The sequence below is a fragment of the Rhinolophus sinicus genome, chromosome 7 (genome assembly GCF_057876585.1).
Source record: "Rhinolophus sinicus isolate RSI-liver-muscle chromosome 7, RSI-T2T, whole genome shotgun sequence".
NCBI classification, from domain to species: Eukaryota; Metazoa; Chordata; class Mammalia; order Chiroptera; family Rhinolophidae; genus Rhinolophus; species Rhinolophus sinicus.
Genome location: NC_142507.1, coordinates 51,113,685 through 51,140,242, shown reverse-complemented (window position 1 = coordinate 51,140,242; position 26,558 = coordinate 51,113,685). Strand labels below are relative to the sequence as shown.

General features: G+C 46.6%; 2 protein-coding genes across 6 annotated transcripts in view; one reads left to right on the top strand and one right to left on the bottom strand.

The window, feature by feature from the left end:
- The first annotated feature begins 4 nt into the window (after positions 1-4).
- PDZK1 (PDZ domain containing 1) lies at positions 5-25,309 on the top strand. 3 transcript variants are annotated; one of them, XM_074319269.2, is made up of 10 exons: positions 127-142; positions 13,975-14,089; positions 14,235-14,451; positions 15,178-15,427; positions 17,100-17,236; positions 18,066-18,261; positions 19,414-19,610; positions 21,849-22,067; positions 23,111-23,401; positions 24,823-25,309. In XM_074319269.2, exons 3-10 carry the CDS (start codon positions 14,242-14,244, stop codon positions 24,874-24,876), a joined length of 1,554 nt encoding a protein of 517 aa, XP_074175370.2. In that variant the 5' UTR covers positions 127-142; positions 13,975-14,089; positions 14,235-14,241; the 3' UTR covers positions 24,877-25,309. The 3 variants fall into 3 exon arrangements, with proteins under 3 accessions (XP_019595574.3, XP_074175370.2, XP_019595576.3); XM_019740015.3 differs by lacking the exon at positions 13,975-14,089 and having other exon boundaries at positions 5-142; XM_019740017.3 differs by lacking the exons at positions 127-142; positions 13,975-14,089 and adding an exon at positions 9,719-9,739.
- GPHRA (golgi pH regulator A) overlaps positions 24,232-26,558 on the bottom strand; it is a 32,809-nt gene continuing 30,482 nt past the window's right edge. For 2 of the 3 annotated variants that reach the window (XM_088799559.1, XM_019740018.3), the window contains one exon: positions 24,232-26,516. In XM_088799559.1, coding sequence (XP_088655685.1) covers positions 26,310-26,516 — 207 coding nt within the window. In that variant the 3' untranslated portion in view covers positions 24,232-26,309. The remainder of the gene's footprint in view (positions 26,517-26,558) is intronic. The other variant, XM_088799560.1, reaches the window with a different exon arrangement.

Below are 26,558 nucleotides of genomic sequence, written 5' to 3'. Positions count from 1 at the left end.
TTCAACTCAGACCATGCGTCTCTGTTAAATACATCAGCTTTTAAATCAATCCTCGTTCAAAGTCCAGTGAGTTCCAAGACTACAGCTCGCCAGCAGACAGTAAATTCCCCAGGACAGCAAGCCGCTCCTCTTCTAGACCCAGGTAAGAGCGGACTGTGTCCCACCTGGGCCTGAAGCACCTTCTTCCTTGCTCCTTTCCTGTTCTAAGCAGTAGCTGGCTGTCCAGAGCATAAGCCAGGCCCACCGGGGAGGAACCAGGCCCCTGTGGTGGTGGGGGTGGGGTGGGGTGAGGGATTGACCTCTCTCCAAGATTCTCTCTGTGGGAGATGCCCCAACCCTTGCAGGTGAGGGTCTGCTTCACCAAGGAATTGGTGACGATCCTCAGAAAAAGCTTCCCAGGGTTGTATGGGGCTTTGTATGGCAGCCAGAGGGAGTGAGACGACAGACCTCACAGGTCACGAGATACAGCGCCGTCCCACTACGCAAGGGCTTTGGGTGTTAGTGGTTGTCTTAAAGGATGCAACGTAGCTTAATTTTCCCGCCGGATAATGAACACAGGCATTGCTCCTCTTTTCATTACGTTATTAGCACAGGGAAATGAGGAGAAACAGTGATTTCTAGGCTGGCTGAATTTTAAAACGTAGACCTCCAGGCTTTACTCTTTGGATTGTCTAGTTCTTTGGGTCTCGCGTAGGTCGGAAAAATCTGGGTTTTGTTTTTTTTTAGCACTCACCGAGATGGTTCTCCTGTGCACAGGTTGGTAACCAACTAGTAGCTTCTTTCCTAAGCAGAGGGATCAAGGGAGTTACCTGTGACTTTCTTCTAAGGACTCACCCGCTAAGGAGAATCCTGGTCTAGGCTGGCTTCTTGAGGACACATTCCTTCTTAGTTTTAGTCCCTGCAGTGTTGCACCCACATGCTCTCATTACTGTGCCCCAAAGTCGGACGCACTGATTGTGTCACGTCATGGTTGTCTAGTTACCTGGGGTCACATGTTCTTTCCTGCAGCAAATAACTCAGGGACTTTGAGTTCGTATGTTATGACTAAGTAAATTGTTCTTATCTTTGACTTTTTGCACCATCAACTATGAAGTTGCTAGTAATGATGCCTTACGTTCATAGACCACTGGCTAGACAGAAGAAATAACATGGGGGTGGATTGCAAATAGCCTGGGGTTTGATTCAGTTTTTAGCGACAGGCCATTAGACAAATCACTTAGCCAGTGTAGTCTCCATTTCATCATCTATCGAAGCCTCTCCTTTTTTGCTGAAGGCTGTACTGAAAATAAAATCATACTTATGTGTTTGAGTATAAACACACCCGTGCGTACGTCTCAAATGTGTGTATCCAAAGGCTCTGAGGATAGTGGGAGAAACAGCCTTGCGGTCCATCAGGAGACCTGGTCCAGTCTTTTAATCTCATCGGGCCTCAGTTTACTCATCTATAAAAAAAGGGGTTGTGACTAGACGATCGTAGTTGTTCTGTTCAGCCCACCAAGTATGATAGATCCTGGAGCTTAGACGCCTGGCTCCTTGTTGGCGCTTGGGTTTGAATTAAAGGGTTACCTCCCCAGGAAGGGCCTTCCCCCCTTCACTCCACTGCTGTATCTTCTCATGTGTAGCCTCTATCTTCAGAAGTCATCTTGTTTACTGTGTATATACCACCTTTGCCAGATGTTTAGCTTCAAGAGTGCAGGGATCTTGTCTTTCGTGGTATGTGCTGTGATCCCAGCTGTCAGAACACCTGGCAGAGAGTAGATGCTTAGCTATTTGGATCAATGGCAGTTAGTGTGGCGGGAAAGAAGCTGCAAGCACAGAATGGGGATGTTTTGATAAGCTGCTCTGAAGGAGAAGAGGTTCAAGAACTGATACTCTCAGGTCATCTTGTAATGGTGACACTGTATCTTCTATTTTGAGATTTAAACTTCTAGTGGAATTCGATTTAATAGTGTAGTTTAGCTTGGGACTTTTTGAAAGTTTTCTTTGCTTCCCTCCTCTCCTGCCAAACCTTAATGACTGTTTACTATATATTTACTATGCATACCAGTTTTTATGATTCTGTTTACTTCTGACCCTATGCATACCTGGCTCAATGATTTGAGAGAAGTTTTCATGTCTGTATAAGATCCACTCCTATCCCTGAAACAAACCAGCCTCTGGGAAGTGCCTGACCAACTTCCACTTTCCTTGGTTCTGCCTCTCCTTACTTGCCTATAAAACCTTTTGGCCATTCTGGGAGTTGGGGGGATGGCCTTTGGACAGAAGTCCGCCATCCTCCCAGAGTGCCGACATTTTGAATACACTAACCTAGTCTCTCAAGCTTTGGCTTTTGTGCAGCGAGCAGCCGGACCCTTATCAAGGTAACAACAGTCTGAGGTCCCAAGTCTGATGGGGGGGGGGAACTGGGCATCTCTGGTTCACATCTTGGTTAAATGATTTTCACATTTGTTGCATAGGAATTTGATGAGATTGGCAAGTTAGAGGGAGACATTTTTCTCCAGATCTCAGCAGCTTCTGTCCTTCATGAGGGACCGCCCAGATTCCTTTCATCTCTCTGCCTGGTGGGTGTCATGGCTAAATGGTTAAGAGCAGCGTGCTGGAAATGGAAACCTGCATTCCAGAGCAGACAGACTCTTCCTCTCTAAACCTCTTTCCTCATTGGTCAGATGGGCCTTTGAACACAGTTCTAGTGTTATGAGGATTAGATGGGGGAAGCGCTGAAGTCCTATGAATCTGATGATCTTCAGATAGCATTGTGAGAGGCATGACCCCAGGGAAGGAGGGAAGCCGGGAGTTTTGATAAGAAGGAAAGATAGCCCCTAGCTTACCTGATGGCAGCTAGGGAGGGTTTGCTCTTGCTCTGAGAGAATTACCAGCTTCTGAGACTCCAATCCTCACCCAACATAAACGCTAAAGCTCCTCTGTAATCTGTAGGACTGAGCCTACGGCACTCTACAGTCTAACCTGACCTCCTCCTTCCTTTCAACATATACCTGTGCTCAGGGCCTTCTCAGCCATTCACCATTCCTGAACTCACCTGTGCTATTTCTTGTGCCTGGGCTGCCTTCCTCCTGCCAGCCTAACTGCTTAGTCCCCTAACACAGCAGACCCCTCAGGGTTGGAAGGCTGGGGAGAGCGTGAAAGGAGCCCAGACTCCACTGGGTTTGAATACAGGTTCTGTTGCTTATCCAATAGCCATGGGAAACCAACTTAAATTTTCAGGAACCTTTTTTTTCTTGTAAAGTGGACCGTTAGGGTTACATGAGAGCTCATCTAAAAGGTACTGCGGCTGGTGCTTGGAGCCTAGTAGGAACTCAGTAAATTGTAACAATAACCAAACGTTTTCTTCTCAATAGTCCAGCACCCATGCTCTTCTTCAGCATTTAAAATCATCGTAGTAACCCTCCCCCCTCACTCTGGGCTCTGAGGGCGGGACAGGTCTGATCTGGGTTGAGCTTCAGTATCTGTCCCACAGTAGGTGCTAAAAATTGATTATATAAATTATATAGTTATATAATTATTGATTATATAAATGACACTTGAAATTCAGAGGCTGGAGTGATACCTTCAGACCGTTGGTCAAGAAAGGTTTTGTATATAATCTAAAATTTGAGCCTTGAAAATAGGTAGGTCTTGAATTCATTCACTTGGAAAAAATGTTTGCTGAGGACCTACTATGAGTAAGTAACCAGAGTGGGGACAGTATTTCAGGCAGAGCATGGGGCCTGAGCAAGGTGTAGGCTGGCTGTGGCCGAGCATGCGTGGACCAGTTGGGGTCTGCTGGGAGCAGAGAGGAATGAGGTAGGGCTGGATGACGCTGAGCCTCAACCCCTGAGCCAAAACTCACTTATTTCTTGAGTGAGTTTTTAGAGACTAACATGGTGAGAGCAAGATAAGGAAGTGTGTCCTACAGCAGTGACTGGGAGAGACTAGAGGCTAGAGGAGACTTTGGTACATACAAACAAAAGTGAGGGGGTAGAAATGCAAGTTCAAAGGATCTCATAAAACAAGATGCCAATTTGGGGGGATAGCCTTGTTCCAGCCAACCCTCAGGATGCTTTGACTATGTTCAGGTACCAGTTCTACCAGCCACACAGGGGTATCCTATCTGCGAGGGCATCTCTGTTTCCACACAATATTAACCCCATCTCTCTCCCAACCTGCAGAACTCTTAGATAAGCAAGTAAAGTGGGGAAGACTTTGAACTCCAGCCCAGAGTCCTGCCATATAGGACAAAGTATTATTCATGGAGGCTGGGGCGGTATTTAGTCCCCACGGGCCAAATGAACTTTGAGATAACCAGATTCCATTCCTTATCATAAATCAGAAAGAAGACTCACTCACTGGGCTCCTTGATCCCTCTTCTCCACGTACCGTGTTTTCCCGAAAATAAGACCGGGTCTTATATTAGTTTTTGCTCCCAAAGATGCATTAAGGCTTATGTTCAGGGGATGTCATCCTGAAAAATCATACTAGGGCTTCTTTCCCGGTTAGGTCTTATTTCCAGGGAAACATGGTAACTCTCAATGGAATACATTTCACTAATTTCGTACATTTGAACTCTGCTGACTAAGACCAAATAGTAATTATCACAGTGGGTAAGTACAGTTAGCAAACACGTATTTGAGGGCTCCTCTTGTCCTTCTCTTTTTGATATTAACTATTTAAAATTAATAGTGTTGAGTCTGAATTTCCACAGGTCTTGCTTTTCAAAGGACACCAGGTGGCCTTAAATATATTATCTGCAGCAAAGGTACAGGATCTGCTCTAGGTCAAATATTTCCGAAGAAGGATGAAATCGAATTGCTTTTATCTCTTCTTTGCTTGAGACATCTGCCAGGCACAGCTGAGGTACAGCTAGACTCCTTTCATGCTGGTGGAAGAAATGGTGTGTGCTGAGGCTCTGAGGCAAGCTCTGAAGGAAGGCAGACAGGCCTGGCAATGGGCAGGCAGCCCTGGTCAGGACTGATGGCTGTGGAGAATTCTAGAACTGTCTAGAGTTGCTCATGTAATATCACCAGTCCCCACCAACTGTATCTTGCAACAAAAGTCCTGTGATTTGTCTCACCCTTCCCCCGTGCGTGCAAATGGGGGAGCAGCATTCCTCGGGAGGTCCGCGGTGTGGCGATGCCTGGACACGCTTCCAGGAATGGTGCTTTCTCCTCGCTGAAGTTCAAAGTGTTTCAGAGACCAGCATGGAGTTCGGTGCCTAGTGAATAGCATTCAGGTTGAATGTTACCCGAGATCGCCTGTGCATGAAACAAATCATTTACTCTATAGTTACATCCTAGGTTATATAATCAAATAGTCTTCCATAGTTGCAGTAACTAGGGTTAAGTATTATTCACCCGCTTTCTTGCTGAGGTCTTGCCGTTTAGTTTTTTCATGGCTCAGGGGTTGGTTACGTAAGTGCCTTGTGAGGAGAGGCTATGTTTTCTTTGCAGGTGGATGCTGACTGCATCATTGACCCCTAATTATTAGTAGATAGGATGGGGGTGAGGCCAGAGTACGCATGACTAACGGTAGTAGATCACGATATTAATGGAGTAATCCTACTACATCCTGGACTTTGGGAGATTGGCGGAGAAGACACTCCCTGGGCTCTGTCCTTCCTACTGGTAGTCACTGTGCTTGGCTGTCACTGATAACAGCTCCCTTCTGTTTTTCCACCTCCCAGCAGAATGCTGTTTATCTCACATCCTTTCTCTCATCTTTTGGAAGTTCAGGAATGCTCTCTGATGAGGGAGCCTGTTCCCCGGTTAGTCCCTGGTTATCATGGCTCATACCTGGGCCCGATCTCTCTCTATAAGGTAATTCTTCCCTCCCTCCATCTCCTCCACCCTTCTCGGTTCCTTGGGTCTCTTCATGGTTTACCTTCTTGGGCTCACTTCTGTTAGAGTTCATCTGCCCCAGGACTCTGGCCACTGAGCCTTGAAGTTCTGTAAATGCTCCCTGGAATCTCACTCACACCTCTTTGATCCACAGCACTTGTTCTGTTTTTATAATTCCCTAAGCTTTCAGACTTACATGCAACTTCTGGGCTCAGGGAAATCTGAGTCCATTATTTGAGTTTTATTTCAGTGGCGGGGATAGGGGCATGGGGGAGTAGGGGAAGGGACAACAAAGTCTTCCGCCCTGACTGTTTAGTCACAGAAACTAACTTTGCAGAGGGGTCTGGAGTGAGTAGACAGAATCAAGATGCCCGCCCACCCTAGTCCGTCATTCAATCTCTTCTTGTCTGCTTCGAAAAGGTCAGGAACACTTCTCAGATGTTCTCCCACACAATGGGGTTCCCATTGCATCAGGCCTCCCCCCCGGAGGCCAGGTAAGGGGGTGGGCACAGACTGGGCCCCTCGGTACCAGAGACTGTGCTTAGATGTCCTGTCTTCAGGGATCTTCACCGTGTCCACGTGCATTTTCCATTCCGGGCGTGCTTCTATCTTCAGCTCAAAATGAAGGCAGTCGCTCATGTTCTCACAGCTAGCACGTGGTGACAGCACAATTGAAACCTGGGTTTCAGTTTATAACTTGTTCTTTCTAACGTCCTTTACCCAGACTAGAATGCTGGGGGAAGATGGAAGGAAACCTGCAAATCCCCTTCACATCAGTCATGTACCTACGTGGCCACTAGAAACTTTTTGTTACTGGAAACTACTCTGCTCTAAGGCTCTCTTAAGATGCCTTTTGCTGTGTCAACCCCTTCATTTTTGAAACTGCTCCTTTAGTCCCTGCTTTATCAGTTTCTGCCCGGTGGATATATTGCCCGGTGGATACTTCCATATTCTCAAAGTTCCTGATTTGTCTCAACCATTTTGCAGGAAAGATGGAAGCTGAAGTTAAGTGACCTTTATTTTCCTCTTTATCTCATTTTTTTCTCTTCTTTCCTGTCCCAGTAAAAGTAGTCCATCTCACCAAGGCTAAACCCATTTCCTCCGTGCACCATATCATCCCTTCATAGACAAACATGCTGACGGTTTCTTAACATTCAAAATAACACCATCCATCAAGTCTGCTTCCCCCTCAAGCTGCTCTCCCAACTCTCTCATTTATCTATTTTAAGATGTATCTATATCCATCACCTCTTATTTATTATCCACTTGTTTCTTAATCCCTTATCCATCCTGAACTTCCATTTTCTAAACTTGGTGGCATTTTCTGCTTTCATCTTCTTTACCTCTTAGAGTCACTTGGCATTGTTAACTATCCTATCTTGAAATTCTTCTTTAAAAAGAGTTCTGACTATACTGTAAGGCCTTCTGATTATTCTTTTCTGCCTCGTCTTCTTGTCACCGAGATATGGGTATTACCCACAGCTTTATCCTTGGCCCTCTTTTTTTCATATTCTCCCCGTGGGCTTCACCGAGCACTGCTGTGCAGAAGGCTAGTCCGTCTTCTCCTGAGCTCCAGGCCCACATTTCAATCCACCTGCAGGAAGTGCTGCCATGTCCTCCGATTTAAAACCCATCTCAGACCGACTTGGCCATCTCATGCCTCATGACTGCACCATCGTTTAATGGAATCGCTTTGTGGCCAGTCACCAAGGCATGGACTTGGCTTTCTTTGACCCGTTCCCTTTCTAACACCCCGCCAAGTGGGCAGCATTACTCAGATGTATTAGTCTCCTAGCTGCTGTAACAGGATGCCACAGATGCGGGGGGGGGGGGGGGGGCCTTAAACAACAGAAATGTATTTCTTCACAGTTCTAGAGGCTGGAAGTCCAAGATTTAGGTGTCAGCAGGTTTAGTTTCTCCTGAGGCCTCTCTCCTTGGCTCGCAGACGGCCACTTTCTTGCTGTGTCTTCACATGGCCTTTTCTCTGTCCCCATGCACTCCAGCTGTCTCTTCCTCTTCTTATAAGGATGCCAGTCCGATTGGATGAGAGCCCCACCCTGACGACCTCATTTAACCTTAATTATCTCTTTATAAGGTCCTATCACCAAATACAGTCACCTTGGGGGTTAAGGTTTCAACATATGAATTTGGGGAGAGACACAATTCAGTCGATAACAGAAGGGTCATCTAGGGCTTGAAGCAGGAAAGGTATCAAGGTTGGTTAGTAGAAAAAACTGAGCTAAGGTAATAAATTCAGGGAAAGTATATGACTGGCCCTTCTGGTGAAGCAAACAGAACGAGAAGATGAGTATAGAGTTAGAGTATTCTTGCAACTCAAAACTGAGAGGAGCCAAAAGCAAGCTGTTTTCAAATGAGCTGTGGCCTCAGAAGACTTAACTGTATGTGCACCTCTCTGTACAAAAGAGGCCCCTTCCTCATGACCGTGAACCCTCGACAAAACTACGTGAAAGTGAAGGCAGCAGTAGTCAGGGAGAGTAACGGGCCTGTGGGCTCCGACGTGCCTGGGAGCTGTAGACCTGTTGTACCGCCTGGACGCGAGTCATGGTCAGTGTAAATAAATAGTTTGGACACCTACGTGGTTGCACCTGTCCTGTCTGAGGCCATCTCTGTGGGGAGACATCTGGGAACAGGGTTGAAGAGTTAATGCAATCTGTCACTTGGTCCTCACTATAATTCTTCCGTCTGTCACCTCTGTACTATTCTCACGGCTCCCATGCTGCGTCAGGCCCTTTATTGCATGTGAGTAGGATTTGCACAACCGTCTCTTACCTGGCCTCCCTCCAGTGTGTCTTTTGCTCCATATCACCGACTCTTTGTGGAGCCCAGCCCTGATCCTGTCACCCTTGGCTTATAAGCCTTGAGTGGTGCCTGCTGACTACCAAACTCAGGCCAGATGCCTTGGGCTGGTATTCAAGGCCTTTGCCATCTCATTTGTCACCGACGGATTCCCTCCTGTTGACTGTTCTTGTCACATTGGGTTTTCAGCTCCTTTGACCACACCCCAAACTTTCCCCTACTATGCCTGATGTCCACACTCTTCTGCGTCTATACCTGCTTCTGTACCTGCTGAAATTTCTGTCCCTACCCATCTGTCGTCAAGGTCTAAGTCAAGTCCTACCTCCTTTGTGAAGCTTCCCTTGTCCCGTGTTGTAGGGCTCGTGGCATCTATACTCTGCTCATAGGGGTCGCCGTTTTTGTACTGCAGCTTTTCTTTCACCCCTATTCAACTCTAAAGTCCCTTGAGAAGAGAGGTGGTGTTTTGCTTTATCCCATCAATCAAATAACAGTGTTTTGCATCTAAGTGTGAGGTGGACATTTGTATCATGACCAGAGGAAATCAGGTTTGGGGTGACAGCTCTTCTTGGTGTTCCGTAGACCTGTGTTCATGATCCTAAACAGACTTCACAGCGGCGGTCTGCTAAGTGAAGAAGCTCACTGGGGAGGGAAGAGGTTGGTAAGGAGCGTGCAACTATGCAGTAGGGCTGGCAAGCACCCCTCTTACTCAGGGGCTCACGGGATGGCTGGTAGAATCGCAGGATGCCTGGTTGGGCCTGAATGGAGCTTGGGATTCAACCCACTGGGGGGTGGGCGAGGAGAACCATCTCAGCTCTTAAGGCAGTTAGGTTTAGGGGTTGGGGAGCGGTGCCTCAGACTTCATTCACAGGATAAAGAGCCCCTGGAGGCTATTACAGGCTGTTTACATCTGCTTGATTCTAAGTTTGCCTGGCTCAGAGCTAGGGTGTGGGGAGGGAGGCCCAGACTGTAGGTTGCTCCTGCTCCTGTGTTGTTAGCTAGGGCACTGCGTGTGGGCAGAGCTGGATCTTGAGGACGGCAGGACCCAAGCGCCTCTCCTTCACCAGGCTGCCACCTTGGTGTCTCAAGTTAAGGTGAGCTCAGGGTGGCTGTTAATAGTTCAGCCAACCTTGACCTTCTTCTCTGACCCATGAGGGGGTTCTCCCAAGACGGGGGCGGGGGGATGTTAGGAGCAGCAAAGGGTAGTTTTAAGCACTAGTTTTTTAAATGAGAGGGCATTTTAGAAATGCTTAGGTTCAGGTTTCAAGCCTGGGGATTCTGAGTCAGTAGATCTGAGGGGGAGGGAGGTCTGAGCCATCTATTTTTATAAATCTCTTTAGGTGATTGGGGGAGGGGCCAGCGAGGATTTAGAATCAAAATTGGAAAGTGATTGCGTGGATTAAATGAGATAATGTACCAGCTTGACCCACAATGAGTTCTCAAGTGGTAATGTGATTTATGATGATTGTCTATAGATTTAAACCATTTCTTCCATGAAGCATATCTGTTTGAAGCCAGCTGGGGCCTCCGGGCATGGGTGGGCAACTTCCAGGATTGACAAGGTGAATGAAGGTCCTATAATTCTCACTGACTTCACTTCTCCAGCTGTTGTCATTTCTTTTCCTTCTTCAGAAGAATTTGCTTCCCCCTGGTCTGTGTTTTAGGTGGTCTATAGCAACTTCAGGATTCCTTTTCAAAATAACATCTGGGAGCTCGCCGGAGTTAGAAAAATAACTCTGCTTTCATCACATGCTCACTTTTATATTGGGAAATGCTTTGGGTTCTTGTCAGGTTCCCATTGACCTTGAGACTCAAATGTTTCACAGGGGATCATGGATTTTTGATGAGCTAAGTGGCTTTAAGATCCTTTCTTTCCAGCCTTGTCCCCTGAGTAGGCTTGTGAGCAGTCACGCCTGAGTGGTTTTTTTTAATGGGACATTTCCACATTTGGCAATTAGCTTAGCATGGAGACCTTCTGGACACACAGGGTGACAGGGCAGTCACGCTTTACTAGCAGCCCCACTGATACTGGGATCATGTGAAATGGGGTCTCACACTTGCCCCAGCTCACCCTGCTGTGGAAAGTCCTTCCACAAACTGAGGGAGAAATGAGATTTCCTCTCAGCCTCCGCCATCCCAGCTGACCCCTTCTGGCTGTTTGGGTCTTACTTGTACAGTCGTGATCCCTCAGGAGCAGCTCTGGGCTCCGACTTCCTGCTCCCTCTGCAGAGCGTGGGTGTTGGCTCAGGATCCTGTATGGACCTGTGTAGATGGCTGCCTGGGGGCTGAGCAACCTTGGCCGACTTTGCACTTGGAACAGTCTCTTGGGTGCCACCCACCTGCCAGTCCTTTCCTGTGGGAAACTGCCCAGTGTCTTTAGTTCTTTCTTCTCTGGCCACATCCAGATGTCTCACCTACCCTCTTTTGTTGTCACTACCTAGCCTGCCTACCTTCTCAAATGTAGCTAATTTTTCTCCTTGACCATGGGCATATTATAGTCTATCCTGGTAGCAATCATCTAATCCTTTTGGGGAGAGGTGGGGTCTTAAGGTATGATTAGTAATTACAATTGATGAAAAAGAATTCTGTTCTCTTTCCCCCAGACAAACGACTTTGTTGTCTGGGACTGTCCCCAGCCCTCAGTCATAGTGATAACTTTCTTTCATTTCCAGTATTTCATTTAGGCTGTTTGAACTGGGGAAATAAAAGCTGCTGAAGATTTAATGGACTCTGGCTTTGGATGGTTGCTGATATGATAGTATAGAAACCCATAGCTCTTCCCTAGTTACATATCTATCCTCTGTAGGGGTCTGATCTCCAGATTTTCTTAGGAAGCAAAAGATGGGGGTGGGGACTGAAGAAACAGGAAACACGACCCTTAAGTGTAAAGGTCCTTCCGATTCCCAGCCATCGCCATCAGGCCACAGTGAATCTTGCTCTAGTGACTGATCTCAGCCCTGATGTAGGGGCCAGTGTAACACCGACACGTGGACTAGACAGACCCAGGACTGGAGCCGGACCAGAGCCCAGCCCCTTGAACTCCTAGTTGAATCATCTCTCTACAAGATGGGAAAGGAGTAGCTTCAGGATCCCAAAGGCTCAATGGAAGGCTAGGCTTTGGGGGTTTTGATCAGCTTTCCCCCCTGGTATACTTGAAGGTGTTAAATACTGTTTCATCAGTTTGGCACGGGCACCAGCATGAAGCCTTCGGTGGCTGAATTGTGGGGACAGCAGACATGGTGGCAGGAGGCAATCCAGGGCTCAAGTGATAGCTGTTTTCCAATCAGCACTTTGAGCAGTGTTTCTGGGGGTGTGAACTGGCTCATTTTGGGGCGCTTCAACATGAGATGTAAAAAGAAACTCTGACCATAAAGCCCGAGGCATCAAAGAAGTAAATGCAGATCTGAGTGACTACTGTCTGGCTGTTTGAAAACTTCAAACAAACAAGACAACTTGAACTTTTGCCCGGAAACAGTGATCTGTGTTTCCTTGTTTATCAGGCTTTCAAGTCTTTATTGAGACACAAGAATACTTAGCCTCTCCCCCTCCTCCCCAAACACTGGACTAGGGAGATTTCATTTTCGTCCTGGACCTACAGAAAGAGATTAAGATCCTTGGCTGACACTGAAGGGTATGTGTGAATGGCTGAATTTTAGGGTGGGTTCCTTAGAAATGAGCACTCATACGCTGAACACACACAGCCTTATCTCTTGATGAAAACACAGCCTCCAGTAGCCTTTATTTTCATTATAAGGACGTGTCTCAAATTTCATAAGATTTGAATTTTGTAGGTTTCTCTGTAATTACCTCCAAATTTCTGAGGGCTTCCTCTCCCCTTCCCACCCCCCCTTCAAGGCTTTTCAGCCCTAAGAAAGTGAGAGCCCATAGGGATCAAGGGGTAAGTTTGGACATAGATGTGGATTTGAGCTGGAAAATGTCCCTGAGGCTCGCAGGCTAGACAATTAGCAGAAAGAGAAGTAAAAGGTCAGAGAGTCACAGGGCCACACACAGGTGCCTGCAGGGAGGAACCACTCTCTGGTGACGCCCTCTTCTCCTCACAGCCCACTTTCTCCATTTCCATCCAAAGCGTTATCTTCCTGGCGGTTGGTCTCGCTATGGCAGAGCGGCTAAGCTTTCCCAGATGTGGCCGATGACCACAGTGGGCATGGCTTCACTTTTCTTTACCTGCATATTCAGTCGGGAGGGCTCAGGATCGCTTGAAACACTGCTAGTTGTTTCTTGTTATCTGGGCTGCTTAGTCATTCATGCCACTGGTGGTGTGGCCCGGCTGCCAGACTATGCTGAGAACACACAAAACGCCCCAGCCATCAGGCAGTGGGAGACGTTCTGCTCGGTTTGTACTGTACATCTGTCTCTGTGTGCGCGAAAGTCAGAGATGGCTATCTGGAATCACCATGGTGTGGCGTCCAGGGGGCCTGGAGCACTTTGTCTCCCCTTCATCCTTCACCCCCAGACCCTCTATGGTCATCTGTTCCTGTCCCTCCAGGAGGGATGGGACAGGCGGCTTAGTGTCTGAAATACTGGTAGGAAACACGAGGGTTTGACCTGCAGGCAGTTTACCCAGCAGATTGCAGTCTTCTGCTCTTGGGCGTCTGCCTTCATCAGCACTTCTGGCCTCCATTTTATTCTCCTAGGAAAGAAAAAGCTTAAGCCAGGAGGCGTTGGGACACCGGCAGGAGTCTTCCCTGTCATAACTGGGGGCCAAGCCCCAGCTGTTGGTTTCCACACTTGTCCTGTCCTCCTCCTGTGACCCAGGACCTTGCTCCTGCAGTGGGGCCACACGAGGGGCAGAACGGATGGAAATGGAAGCTGCTTCAAGGGGGAGAAATGGGACCTGGCCACAGGAATCCTTTTCTATCGGGCATCCCTACTCTGCTCTGACTCCAGGGTCCTGGAAAACCACTTTTCTATCTCATCTGCAATGTATCAGGCCAGCTCTGAGGCCTGGCTGCTCTGTTTTTTAAAGTGAGGTCTTGTCTTGTCCTGCCTCACCTAACTCCTAATCCGCCAGGTCTTGAAAAAGTCATTCCTCCAGGATGCCATTCTGAATTCTTCCCACCCCATCCCCTACTCCCAAGACCTTTTGTTCTATGCTCCCTTTTCACTTGATTCTTCCCTAGCCTGTCGTTTACCACATGCCATTGTAAAAATACATTCTCCCCAATAGGCGAGGGAAGGTATAGGTCTGTCTTGTCTACAGATTTATCCTCAATACTTAGAATTGACAGGCTCTTCCAATATTTGAATGAAAGTGGGCTTGCGTTTTCTTAAAAACTGTAGGCCACGTATTTGAACCTTATTTCTTTAGGTCAGAGGACAAAGAGGAATGTGGTTTTGAAGCTACTGAAACGAAGGCATCTGTGTCTAGTGCCCACCCAAATATATGCATCTGAAACTCACGTGAAAGGGTCACCCTTGGGGAGGTAGGTTTGGAAATCATGAGCCAGTCCTGGGAGGGGCCTCCTGTAGGCCCACGGTTGCCACTCAGTGTGATTAGAAGAATAGAATTCTAGGGCTCTCACTCCAATGTGATTTTCTTCCCCATGGATGTATCCATTTGCTTTTCAGCACAGAAATGGCCTCCGCCTTCAAGCCCCGAGAATGTAAGCTGTCTAAACAAGAAGGGCAAAGCTATGGCTTCTTCCTGCGAATTGAGAAGGGCATCGATGGCCACCTGGTCCGGGTGGTGGAGAAGGGCAGCCCAGCAGAGAAGGCTGGCCTCCGGGACGGAGACCGAGTTCTCAGGATCAACGGCGTCTTTGTGGATAAGGAAGAGCATATGCAGGTGAACGGGACATTTGTGGCCCTTCTTCCAGAATCTCTTCAGCCCCCGCATCTCTGCTGATTATCATTTTGGGGGTCAGGGGGGCTCTCCTGGCTGCCACTGTCAAGGCAGGATACCTTTAGGGCTGTACTTTCTGCCAGCTGATCAAGTCTCCTGCCCTTAACCAGAACTGTGAAAACCCTTCTTAGATTTGAACAATGTCAGGTCTAAAATGCATCGCATGTTTGCTGTATACTTGGACCTAGGCTAGGCAAATTCATGTTCATTATTTTGCTAAATCCTCATCCCAACCCATGAGGTACCTATTGCCATTTCACAGATGAGATGCAGAGGCTCAGATAACTTAGCGAAGTTATATGTTCATGCAGAGAACATATGGGAGTGCCTGGCTGTACCCCAATTCGGCCCGCCTCCAAGGGGGTGCTCTTTTCGCTACACCATCTGTGTCCATAGGCCTGGGAGGACCTGTCGTGCTCTAGGGTAGCATTCATCCCTAGAAAGGACCAGTCCTTGTAAGAGTCCCCTGGGCTGGGCTTGGGCCATGCCCCCGATTCTGTCAGTGCCAGACGCCCAGACTGATACCCCCGGGCTGGGGTGCTGTCTGCTAATGATCTGGGTGTCAGGGATCAGCCATCAGTCTCCAGGGCCAGATAACGAGCCAGCAGCCCCTCTGGCGGCTGATGGAGGGCTCCTGGTTAAAGTTATTTTTTCCTTTCTTCCTCCTAGGTCGTAGAGCTAATCAGAAAGAGTGGGAATTCAGTGACTTTGCTCGTTCTGGACGGGGACTCCTATGAGGAAGCCGTGAAAAAACAGGTGCACTTGAATGAGTTGGGTCCAAGTCAGAAGGAGCCGAGTTTGAGTGATGGGAAGCCACGCCCTGTGATGAATGGAGGAGCGCAGGCTTGGACCCAGCCGCGGCTCTGCTACCTGGTGAAGGAGGGCAGCAGCTTTGGCTTTTCTCTGAAAACTGTCCAAGGTGAGCCTGAGGGTGGGCATGAACCACCAGCTTTCCAGAAGGTATTATTATCAATTACTGATGTCTTTGAAAAACTTCTCGGTTGCTATGGAAATCCATCCACCAGCAGCTGTGCTCTGCCCTTCTCCCTCCCCAGCCCTTGTGCAATGAGGGATGAAGACAGCAGCAGGTTGGGGGTGGCTGTGGGCACTCCAGGCGCCCCCCCCCCCCCCCCCCCCCCCGTGTTTGTTAGGCTGAGCCATTGAGGCCAGAGGGTTAGAGGATTGATGTTTCTTTGTTACTCTTTTCTAGCTCCCTTAGGGTGAGGGTGGAGGGCAGAATGGGGAATAAGAGGCAAGAAAAAGGAGCTTCTTCATAACAGCTACTTTGGTCAAGATGATCCTCTCTCTTCATTTCTCAGAGTGCCCAGGTGGTCACTCATTTATTCAACAAATTCTTGAGCAGCTACTGATGTGTGAAACAGTGTTTGAGTTGTGGAGGACACCACAAAAATGCCCACTCTGTGACATGTAAACAGCACCCTCAGCCGTGGCCCAGCCTCACTCTGAGGTGTGTCCCTGACCTCTAGTCGAGAGGTACATGGTGATTTGAAACACTGCAACCATCAGGAAAAACTGGGAGTTCTGTTTCTAGAATTGTGCTCAGGGAACCATGGTTCTGTAATGGTTTCTCTGGGCTTGAGCTTGAAACCCTAAGAGCTGCAGTAGCCTGTGGTCTGCCTCAAATGCTGCCTCAGCCAAGTCCTTTCGGCACTGGTGGTGGGTCACAATTTGTTACGTGATAGAGAGCAGACCAATGGTGAACATGACCTACTTTGCAAGGCTTGGTTAACCTGTAGCAAGAGATATAAACTAGCCCTAAGAGGTATTTCTCAACTGTGTTATTGAACACAGTGGTGTAGATGGGTCAGGGCAGCTTGACATTTCTTAGAAGTCTGTTATCAGTAAAGCGGTAAAAAAAAAAAATCATAATTCAGATTCCATTCGTTTGGCTCTTGGGCTACTGTACATGGTGGTTTAGGTTAGCTGTCTGGGGAAAATGTTTTCTCCATGACAAATACATAATACATAACAAGGTAACAGAAATGTGTTTAAGAAAGAAGAGTTTAAGTTACTGTTATTCCTTACAAATAATTATCTAGTCATTATAAAGCAACCTTTGCCTAGACTGAATATTAATATCTGGAAAGGACAGCATTTCTTTAAGAAGCGCGTAAATCACCTACCAGCCCAGCTTCCATGTGTGTGTCCGGTGCCTCTGTCCTCTTTAGCCTGAGCAGTGAGGTTTACTGACTCCATTGGTCTGTGATGGTTGGTGACAGCCTTCTAATTCTACAAATGCCAAGAAAGGGAGTGTGACACAGTGATGCACCATGAGCATGGCTTGGTCCTTTCTGCTTCAAGAGGCCAGTGCTACCGGAGATTCCTTCCTTGCATTTAGTTGGGCTCAGAAATTCTATTCGAATCAACAAAGACCAACTGGGAGATGGCTGTGCCAAGCTTAGCTGGGAGCTACACATGCAGTTCTAGATCAGACGCCAACGACGATTGGAGTCCGCCCTAAAATCGGAAGTCCTAATTTTACATCGGGAGAAAACCTTTTCCTGTTTGTTGTATTACACCTTCTATGTAATGGAGTTGTGACACTTGTCCAATCCCCTCCTCTCTTTCAGGTAAAAAGGGAGTGTACATGACGGATATTACACCCCAAGGTGTGGCTATGAAAGCTGGCGTCCTGGCTGACGATCATTTGATTGAAGTGAATGGAGAGAACGTAGAAGACGCCTCCCATGAGGAAGTGGTTGAAAAGGTATGTCCCAAACGGGTACTTGTCTTACCTCTGCTCTCACGGGAAGTGATGGGAAGATAGGGGTGGTGGCGTATGACGGGAGAAATGTAATGGTGAGAAGTTGCACTTTTGTATTAAAAGCAAAGACTCACTAGCGGTGTGAGCAGTGTTGATATAGGGTTTTGGAATAAGGCCTTTGCTAGTTCCGTGTTATCTTGAAGAAAAGTGTTCTGAAGAACCATTATCTTTTGGGTCTTATTTGTACCTCTTTGGGAGCCTCGTCTGAACTGATAATATATTCAATGTTGAGCCCATGTTACTAACATGTTTTAATATAAGCTGGACGATAATCAATGTGGCTATGAATATAGAGTTGGACATATGGAGAGCACAGGAAGTCCTGTTACTCCAAATCTTACATCTTAGCATGGTGTGACGCAAGAAAACATTGTGAGGTGTTCCTCTGAGGTCATATGGAACCTTGAAAATTGACCAACCTTACTTCTTTTGGTAGAATGATCATTCAAAGTAGATCTCTGTTTTCTTTTCTAAACTCCTTTTGTAGTCTTCACCAAAGTACTCTTTGGGGTTTCTGAATTCCAGCCCTCTCTTGGTTTCAGTTAGCCTCTGTGTGGGTGACGTCATACTTAACCAAGGGAAAAACTACAGCTGTGCAAGTGGAGGTCCGTAAATACCAGCGAGGTGGTAGGAAAGAGAACAGCTGCCACTCAGCCCGACAGCCCGTATTTTCTGTTGCCTTTAGCAACTGTGCCTGTATCGGGAAACTTCTCTATTTCCCAGCATCGTTCTTGGAGATCGATGCTGGTCCTCACCTGTGTGTGTTCTGCAGGTGAGGAAGTCGGGGAGCCGTATCGTGTTCCTGCTGGTGGACAAGGAGACTGCTAAGCACCATAGTGAGCAGAACATACAATTCAAGAGGGAAACAGCCAGTTTGAAATTACTACCCCACCAGCCCCGGGTGGTGAAGATGAAGAAGGGAAGCAACGGCTATGGTTTCTATCTGAGGCAAGGCCCAGAACAGAAAGGTAAGGTGTGAGGAGAGCAGAAAGGTTGGCAGTGTAACCACCCAAGTCTTCATCCCGGTCTGGTTCGAGTTCCATTAGGCCCCCAACCCCCCACCAGATGCACAAGGACAGCAAGGAGCTGGGAAGCATAGTTGGGTCAGTTTTCATGTCACCGGGGGGGCCAGATGGTGGGCAGCCCCGGGTCTCCATAGCAGAATGATAAAGCAGAATTGTGGATTTGGGCAGCAGTATGCTGGTAAATTGGCTCTCTGAGGGGAAAAAGCCCTAATTTGTGGCATTTGTTGATTTTTGTGGTATAAGTCCTTCCACTGTACCTGGCTTCAAGCTGCCAACATGTCACAGAACGCAAAGTTGAGAAGTATTGCGCACATCTGGTTCTCAGAGCTGGTGTGAGCCAGCTCCAACACTCCACTAGATCTGAGACTGGGGTGGGTCGGGATCCGGGACTCAAACAGAACCAGGAGTCTTTCTGATTCCTTGAAAGCCAGCAAGGTAAGTACACAGGTCCTCCCAGGGAAGGTGACCTACAGGAGGGGCTTTGGGAATACACTCCATTGGGAGGCATCCATTTGGAGATGCCCGGCAGCTGGCTGGAAGAGTGAAACTGAAGCTTGTTAAAACAGTGTGAGGGACAAAACTGTGAGATGTGGAGGCATCTGGAGAGGGTGGTTAAGTCAGAAGGCTGAGACACATCCTTGAGGCACGCACGCGCATTCGCAGTAGCTACTGACAGGCCAGCATGGGTTTGCTAGGGTCTGAATTCTTCCGTTTTGTTCTGCCCTTCCCCGCTTTGTGTGGCTGCTACATAAGATGCATGGCTCTGAGCATGCCCACTGGCTTCCTGGGAACTTGCTGACCCTTTGTGCTCAGCATGCTGTGTTGTCAAGACTGAATCCCAGGCACTTTTATTATAGTAACAATGATTCTTTTCATTAAGACCCTTTCGTTGTTAATGGCTGGGTTTGTTCCTGGAGTGAGCTCTGAGCAGGAAATGAGGCTGCATAAAGTGCTCAGAGGCTTCTGAGGATGTCAGTGGTTGTATTCAGCCTGCCTTTTATATCTATTGTATCAGGGCCTTGGGCTCCAGCAGAAATCCGAGTTTTTTAGGGGTCTTTCTGATATCTTTATTTATTATTGGGGGGGTGCGGTTAGGTCAAATCATCAAAGACATAGATTCCGGAAGTCCAGCAGAGGAGGCTGGGCTAAAGACCAATGACCTGGTAGTTGCTGTCAACGGTGAGTGTGTGGACGCCCTCGATCACGACAGTGTGGTGGAAATGATCAGAAAGGGTGGAGATCAGACTTCACTGCTGGTGGTGGACAAGGAGACGGACAACATCTACAGACTGGTAGGTAATACAAGGCCACGTGCTCATGCATTAAGGTTGGGTCCGTTCACTCATGCTCTCCACCTTTGGCTAAGTTACCACTTTTTTTTTGAGCTAGTGCGGTTTGGTCCATGGATAGCCTGTTTCCATCACCATGGCTACTCCATTCATGAGCCCATTGTGTCAGCTGATGAGAGAGTCTGGTGGGTTGTGACTGGCTGGGTCATTCTGTCTACTTGGTTGTTTCAATTACCACTTTGATCTTCAAACTAGAAGGTGTATAACAGTCCTCCTTAAGGCTGCACTGAAGCTCAAGGTGGTCGTGATAAGAGAATGCCAAGTGATTGGTACATGAGTTTTAAGTCCTTAGATTCAAGATTTTGAAAGAATTTGCAAATATAACTACAGAGTTACTCTTGGTGATCTGATCTATGAACAGTACAGAACAACTGGATTTTAAACTACAGGCTAGTACAGTCCATCAATGATTTGAAAGGCTATTAAATGTGAGAAGTAGACTTATTTACTTTTGAGGTGTTCTATGGGGAGCTGGCTTTTGGCTTAAAACAACTGAAGCTGCTAGGAAAATGACCAGCCATTTCTGCAGAGTAGTGAGCTCCCAGTTGGTGGAAAGATCGAGAAGTTGGAAGGTCACCGCTCTGGCTGTTGTACAGAGGATCCTGGTACCAGGTCCTTTACAACTTCTCCTAACCTTATGACAGATGATTTAACTATAATTTTAATGTTTAGGTTAATAAGAGAGAGAACCCTGATTTAAAAAGGTATCTGTCCCCATCTTCTTCCTCCCTCTTCCCCCCGAAGTAAGTTGCATAGGTGGGTTGGGTCTTTGAAATCAGTGAATAAAACAAACACCTAAACTGGTTCTGGGAACATACCAGACACTCAAATATTTCAATGAAGAATGAATAAAAACTCATTAAGTGTATGTTACTGTACTTTGCCTCAAGGGTAGCTGCTACTATCACATAGAGTTGATTTGCTTGTTTGGGTAGTGATGTCAGAGGTATTTTTGCATGGAATGAATCACTGATAATTTCCCCCATTTTAAAGAGAGAAAGAAACGTGGAACTCTTGCACGTATATCACCGAAAGGTCTGAAGTTAGTTGAACTGGGAAAATAGAAGGTTCTGTGCTGGTACTACTCTCGATTAGAAAGGAAGATGGTCTTGTGGTTAGTAAGACAGATGATAACCGGAGGACCCCAAATCTAATTTTAGCCCGTCTGCTAAACAGTAGGTTTTGGGGCAGAGCACACATTGTACTCCCCTTCGGTTGCTTCATTTTGTATTCATTGCCTAACAAAGGGACACTTGTGGGCAGCAGTTTAACTGCTGATCCAGGATCTCTCCATACCCAAGTCCACCCTTTTAATTGTCTCAATTAAAACACACAGCCAGCTAAAAGCTCTCAGTTCTATTAAAAAAAAAAAAAGCCACGTTTCCTGTTCTATGCCTCTTCTATATTCAAGACCATCACTGCCTTCTTCTCAAGGATGGTCTGGGAGTTGAGATGGATTCTAAGTATTTAAATATGGTGAGGAGTTTAGCATAACAGAAGCGGCGGCTAATGGTTGCAAGACTAAACAGTAAAATAGAGTACGACAGATTCAGAGGGGGAGCGGGAGAAGTAGCAAAGGATGGAATTAACTTCTGATACCATATATGACCCTAGGATTGCTGCCACCATCCACCCCCTCCCGATTAATTACTGTGTGTACTCCAGATGGTGATACAAATGGTATCTTGTGTTTCACTTTCTCTAAAGCATTTAAGGAGCTCTGAAGACCCTCTTACTGAAGGGGAAAGGCCAGATGAACCTACTTTGCATGAGATACTGAGCAAGTCATCCACTGTGTGTAATCTCCCAACAGGGAGACGGCATGATTACCTATGTTAATTACCTATGTTACCTGTGTTATTCAGTGACTTGCTCACTATCTCCAAGTCAGAAGAAACTAGCAATTCTGTTAAGACTTACTTTTGGGTCCTTGTACAACATCCTGTGCTGCTTCTATTTTACGTATGTTTACATGTTTATACACATTACTCCATAACGAAGCTCAGGCTTCCTTCAGACCTTTTCTGGTTGAGGTGCTAGAGAAATTTTACAGCCCACAATCAGATGTATCTGGAAGAGGAGTGGAACATGTACAAAGCCTTGTAAATTAAACCAGCACATGTCATCAAGGGTAATTCCTCACACTTCCAATTCACGTATTTCCCCTTTTATTTCCAAAAGGCTCATTTTTCTCCATTTCTCTACTATCAAAGTCAAGAGCTGCCTAATGGTTCTGTCAAGGAGGCCCCAGCTCCCACTCCTCGTCTGGAGGCCTCAAGTCCGGACACTACAGAGGAAGTAGATCATAAGCCTAAACTCTGCAGGCTGATTAAAGGTGAAAATGGCTACGGTTTTCACTTAAACGCGGTTCTGGGCCAGCCAGGCACATTCGTCAAAGAGGTATGGTAACCTGGTTCCGGCAGCCCAATGGACACAGCCCCAGTTAGGGGGGGTCTCAGTTTCTCCCACTCACTGATGGTTCTCCCGAAGGCCTGCGCTGAGCATCTCACTCGGGTTCACATAACTGCTGTCATGGTCCTGTACTGTTAAGATCGCATCTTTTGTTTCTCGAACATCTGTTCCACCTGATGATCTCTTTAGAGACAGTTGACTCTTGAACAAGATGGAGTGGGGGTTAGTGGTGCGGTATAACTTTCGACTCCCCCAACACTTAATTACTAATAGCTGTTGACCCGAAGCCTTACCGATAACAAACGCTGATTAACACGTGTTGTATGTTATATGTATTATGTATTATAATCTTGCGATCAAGTAAGAGAAAAGAAAATGTTATTAAGAAAAATCGTTAAGAGGGGAGCATCTGAGATCTTGCTCCACGGCATATGTCACCAGTTTTGGACCAAATAAATTCTTATAAAAATTCTCTACAGGTTTGGAAAAAGAAATCATAAGAGAAAATGCATTTACAGTATTTATTGAAAAAAATCCACGTATAAGTGGACCCACGCAGTTCAAACCTGTGTTGTTCAAGGGTCAACTGTACTTTTAAAGCAAATACACAGTGAGCTGACATGATATAGTTGACAGTCACCATCAGCTGACTGGGGTGATGCTTGTTTGCTTCTGTGCATTTGGCATAATGCCCCTACCCTGTAGGGTTGCCAGTGAGAAGACGATCCCTAGAGCTCTCAAGTTGGGAATGACGCAGGGGACCTAGGAAACGTAATGCCTTCAACCAGAAGACATACAATGTGATGGTCATCCCCTGTAACACAGCTTGTTTCAGTACGGAGGTCGTAGCTTTCCTAAGCAGAAAAGCATCAGAGCACCGCGCTTAACTGCTTACCTTCTGTACCTCAAGGAAAAACAATAACATGGTTAAGAATAAATTCTCCCACTCCTCATCTCTCCTCCGAGGGGAAGGTGGTCTAACGTTCCCTTACTTGTGCCTGGAAGTGATAACTCGGAACGTCTGTTCCCAGGTACAGAAGGGCAGCCCTGCCCAGCTGGCGAGGCTGGAGGACGAGGACGTCATTATCGAAGTGAACGGGGTCAATGTGCTGGACGAGCCCTATGAGAAGGTGGTGGACAGAGTCCAGAGCAGTGGGAACAGTGTCACTCTCTTAGTCTGTGGAAAGAAGGCCTACGATTATTTCCAGGCTAAGAAAATGCCTATTGTTTCCTCCATGGCTGAGCCACTGGATGCCCACGCTGAGCCCCCAAAAGGAACTTTGGCGGAGGCGGAGCATGGCTCGCATGCAGCAAAAGAACGAGTGAGTAACGTAACTTAGCAGAGTGTGCTAAAGCCCTACTACAGGTGCAGCTCATGTTGATGTTTACCAGATTGCCTGAAATACTGCAAAGTTCCATGTAATGATAACCAGCAAATCAAGTTATTGTAAGAACAACAAATTCCTTATTTTTCATAGCATGGAGTTGACAGGCACTGTCTAGAATTGATAAACCAAGAAATAAAAGGAAGAAGTTTATCAAAATCATAAAATTCCAAGTTCCAAAATTATAAAGTTCCAAGGGAGTGGAACTTGACTCAGATGAACTTGAATCAGACCATTCAAGTATAAATTCCGGTTCTGCTTTGGGCAAATGGATTTATTCTCTGTCCCTTAGTTTCTTCACCTATAAAACAAGGATAATTTGTAGTAGGACTGTTATCAGGATCATATTTACTAAAACGATTAAAGTCCTTCGAACAGTGTCTTGTTCACAGTAAGCATGAAAATGAATGGCGGTGGTTACAGTCAGTATTGTTTTTAAAATAACTGGTAGGTATTCAAGCTTTATTACTAGGGAAGAGTAAATATTTTTCTGTATGGATTTGGATTAGATAAATTCCTTGGTAAGTATCAGTTTTACTTTTTTGTCCAGTTTCTTTTCATATGTGAACTTGAGGTCCCAAAATGAACTCACCTACCAAGTTCATAGAGGAAACATAAGGCAAAGCCAAGACTCTGAAAGTTTTATGTTATTTTTCTTTCCATTCCATTCATTTAATTCTACTGACTGGTGATATAAACAACAAATTCTAATTTTTAATATACACTTAGTCTGTTTGGGCTCCTATAACAAAATACCATAGACTGAGTGGCTTATAAACAACAAACATTTATTTCTCACAGTTCCGCAGGCTGGAATTCCAAGATCCTGGTGACAACAGATTTGGTGTCTGGTGAGGGGTTTTCCAAGCTCAGACTGCCAATTTCTCACTCTGTCCTCAGCTAGTGGAAAGGCTGCTAGGGAGCTCTGGGGGCCCTCTTTTATAAGGGCACAAATCCCAGCTCTGTCCTTAGGACCTAATCACCTGCTAAATGCCCCGTCTCCTAATACCATCGTCACCTTGGGGAGTAGGATTTCAACATAGGAATTTGGGGGAGATACATTCAGACCAGAACACAACAGCCACTGACCACATTCTGGACTGCTTAACCAAGAAAGTATTCTAGTTGTCTTACGAATTCTACAATATCTCTACAAGGAGTCAATTATAGTACTATGCTAGCCTTATAGAAAAGAAATACATACAGACATTTGTTCATGCCAAACAGCAAGCTGGAAACCAAGGCAAGTGTAGAATTCCGGTCACCTGGCTTCTAGTGAGCGACTCTGCTCCCTGATGGAACAGACCGACCCTCTCCTGCTGTCCGCATTTACAGACGCTTTCTATTCTTTTGCACAGGCCCACAGCACAGCCTCTCATTCGTCTTCCAATTCTGAAGATACAGAGATGTGAGGAGGACAAATCGTGGCTTTGGCTGGTGGCTGTTTCTGGGTATTTAATAGGGAGCCATTCCCAAGGCATGAGCTGCCGCCTGTTTGCTGCTCTCAGTTAGAAAAGAACTCCTCCGGAACCCAGCTCATCACGTGTGATTGTTTCCTGTTGTCATTTGTCTCAGGGGCAGCTACTGCCGAAGGCATATTTATGGTTAACTGAGGAAAAGTGAAGGCGAGAGCCAGATTCTTTTCGTGGGAGCTCTTTCAGGCCTCCACTTACTTGCATTTCTTGTACGATGATATCTCTTACTTCAATAGGCCCCCTGAGCACCAAGGCTGATTCATAAATCTGTATATGTAAGAGCTAACTAAAGTATCTGCGAGAGAAGCCCATTAAAATGACGCTTTGTTAAAGAATGCTGTGGTTGCTAAAATAAATGCCCTTAACAATGCCTTTTGGGTCTGCTTTGAATCTCCCATTAGCTGATCTAACCTTAAGAGTGCTTTTGTTTTGGGTAAACTTTTTAGGCTTTAACCTTCATTTCGCCTCTAGAAAACCAACACATAATCACCTTCAGAATAAAATCTTAGGAATAAACAGAGACTTCCTGGGAATAAAATTCAGGATTTTTAAAAATTGCATTTCTGAGTGTTCTACACATTTTCCAACAGCTTCCTTTTCTAGGTGAAGAACTGGCGTCCTAGGATAGGAAAGTGACTTTCTCCAGTTAACATTTATTCATTGATTTACCCACAGCACAAGGGGCAGGTGAAAAGGAAAAATGAGACATCCCTGAATTGAGTGCGGAGTAAATTCACTCTTAAATATACCAAGTTAAAAGGAAGTGAAGAAACATGGCATACTTGAAATCTCTCCTAGTAGAATCTATATCTAGATTGTACCCTATCCCACCCCCAGAAAAGAACAATAACCTCTTGGTTATTTTAATGGGGCAGGGGTTGGGGAGTGCCAACTCACGTTAGGTCATGCAATGTAGTAACAAGTTATCCTTGATAAAATGAAGCTAAGGCCAAGTGTCTCAATCTCTGATTTTAGTGGCAATCTCCAGGGGAAGCCATAACCTTCTCATGTGAACCTTGACTTAAACAGGAATCCTACATGTGCAGCCCAGCTACTCTAGACTTCTCTCACCCCAGTTCCAGTATTTCCCCCCTAGTTTCTTGGCTCTTTCCCCTCACCTGCCCCCAGGCTGCACCAGCCTCAAACCCTACAGGATGCTTTCAGCTGAGCGCTGGCTTCAGTTCCCTTGCTCTCATGTTCTAGCCGATGCTACGCGTGACGGAGGAGGAAGGCAGACCTGGAGGTAGAAGATGCTACCACAGCATTTTGTTTGTTTAAAAAATATCAGGCCCTGGTCCCCTCCATGTTTTCCCTCTTCTATCCAAATGCTGGCACCACTGGCCTGTTAGCAGTCTGCACTAGGCCTGTGTTCAAGGTGTCATATGCTTCTCTGGTGCCTGTTTGTGAGCCAAATAGAGGAAGAGGATGCTGGAGAGGGCACTGACCAGGAAGATCACGTCGAACCACCGGTGATAGAAGCTGAACTGCAGCTCCCCGAGGACCTGGGTGATGATGGTGCGGTACTCCAGGGGCATGCTCATTCGGATCAGCAGCACCGAGGACACGAAGTACATGCCCTGTGGGCCCAACACAACAAGCCAGGAGTCGCGCGGGATGCG

Bases quoted from the DNA above. Each gene is read 5' to 3' on its own strand.
- PDZK1 (XM_019740015.3), top strand. From the start codon at position 14,242: ATGGCCTCCGCCTTCAAGCCCCGAGAATGTAAGCTGTCTAAACAAGAA. The intron at 18,262-19,413 runs GTAAGGTGTGAG...GGGTGCGGTTAG, and splicing joins GCAAGGCCCAGAACAGAAAG to GTCAAATCATCAAAGACATA. The intron at 19,611-21,848 runs GTAGGTAATACA...TATTTCCAAAAG, and splicing joins CGGACAACATCTACAGACTG to GCTCATTTTTCTCCATTTCT.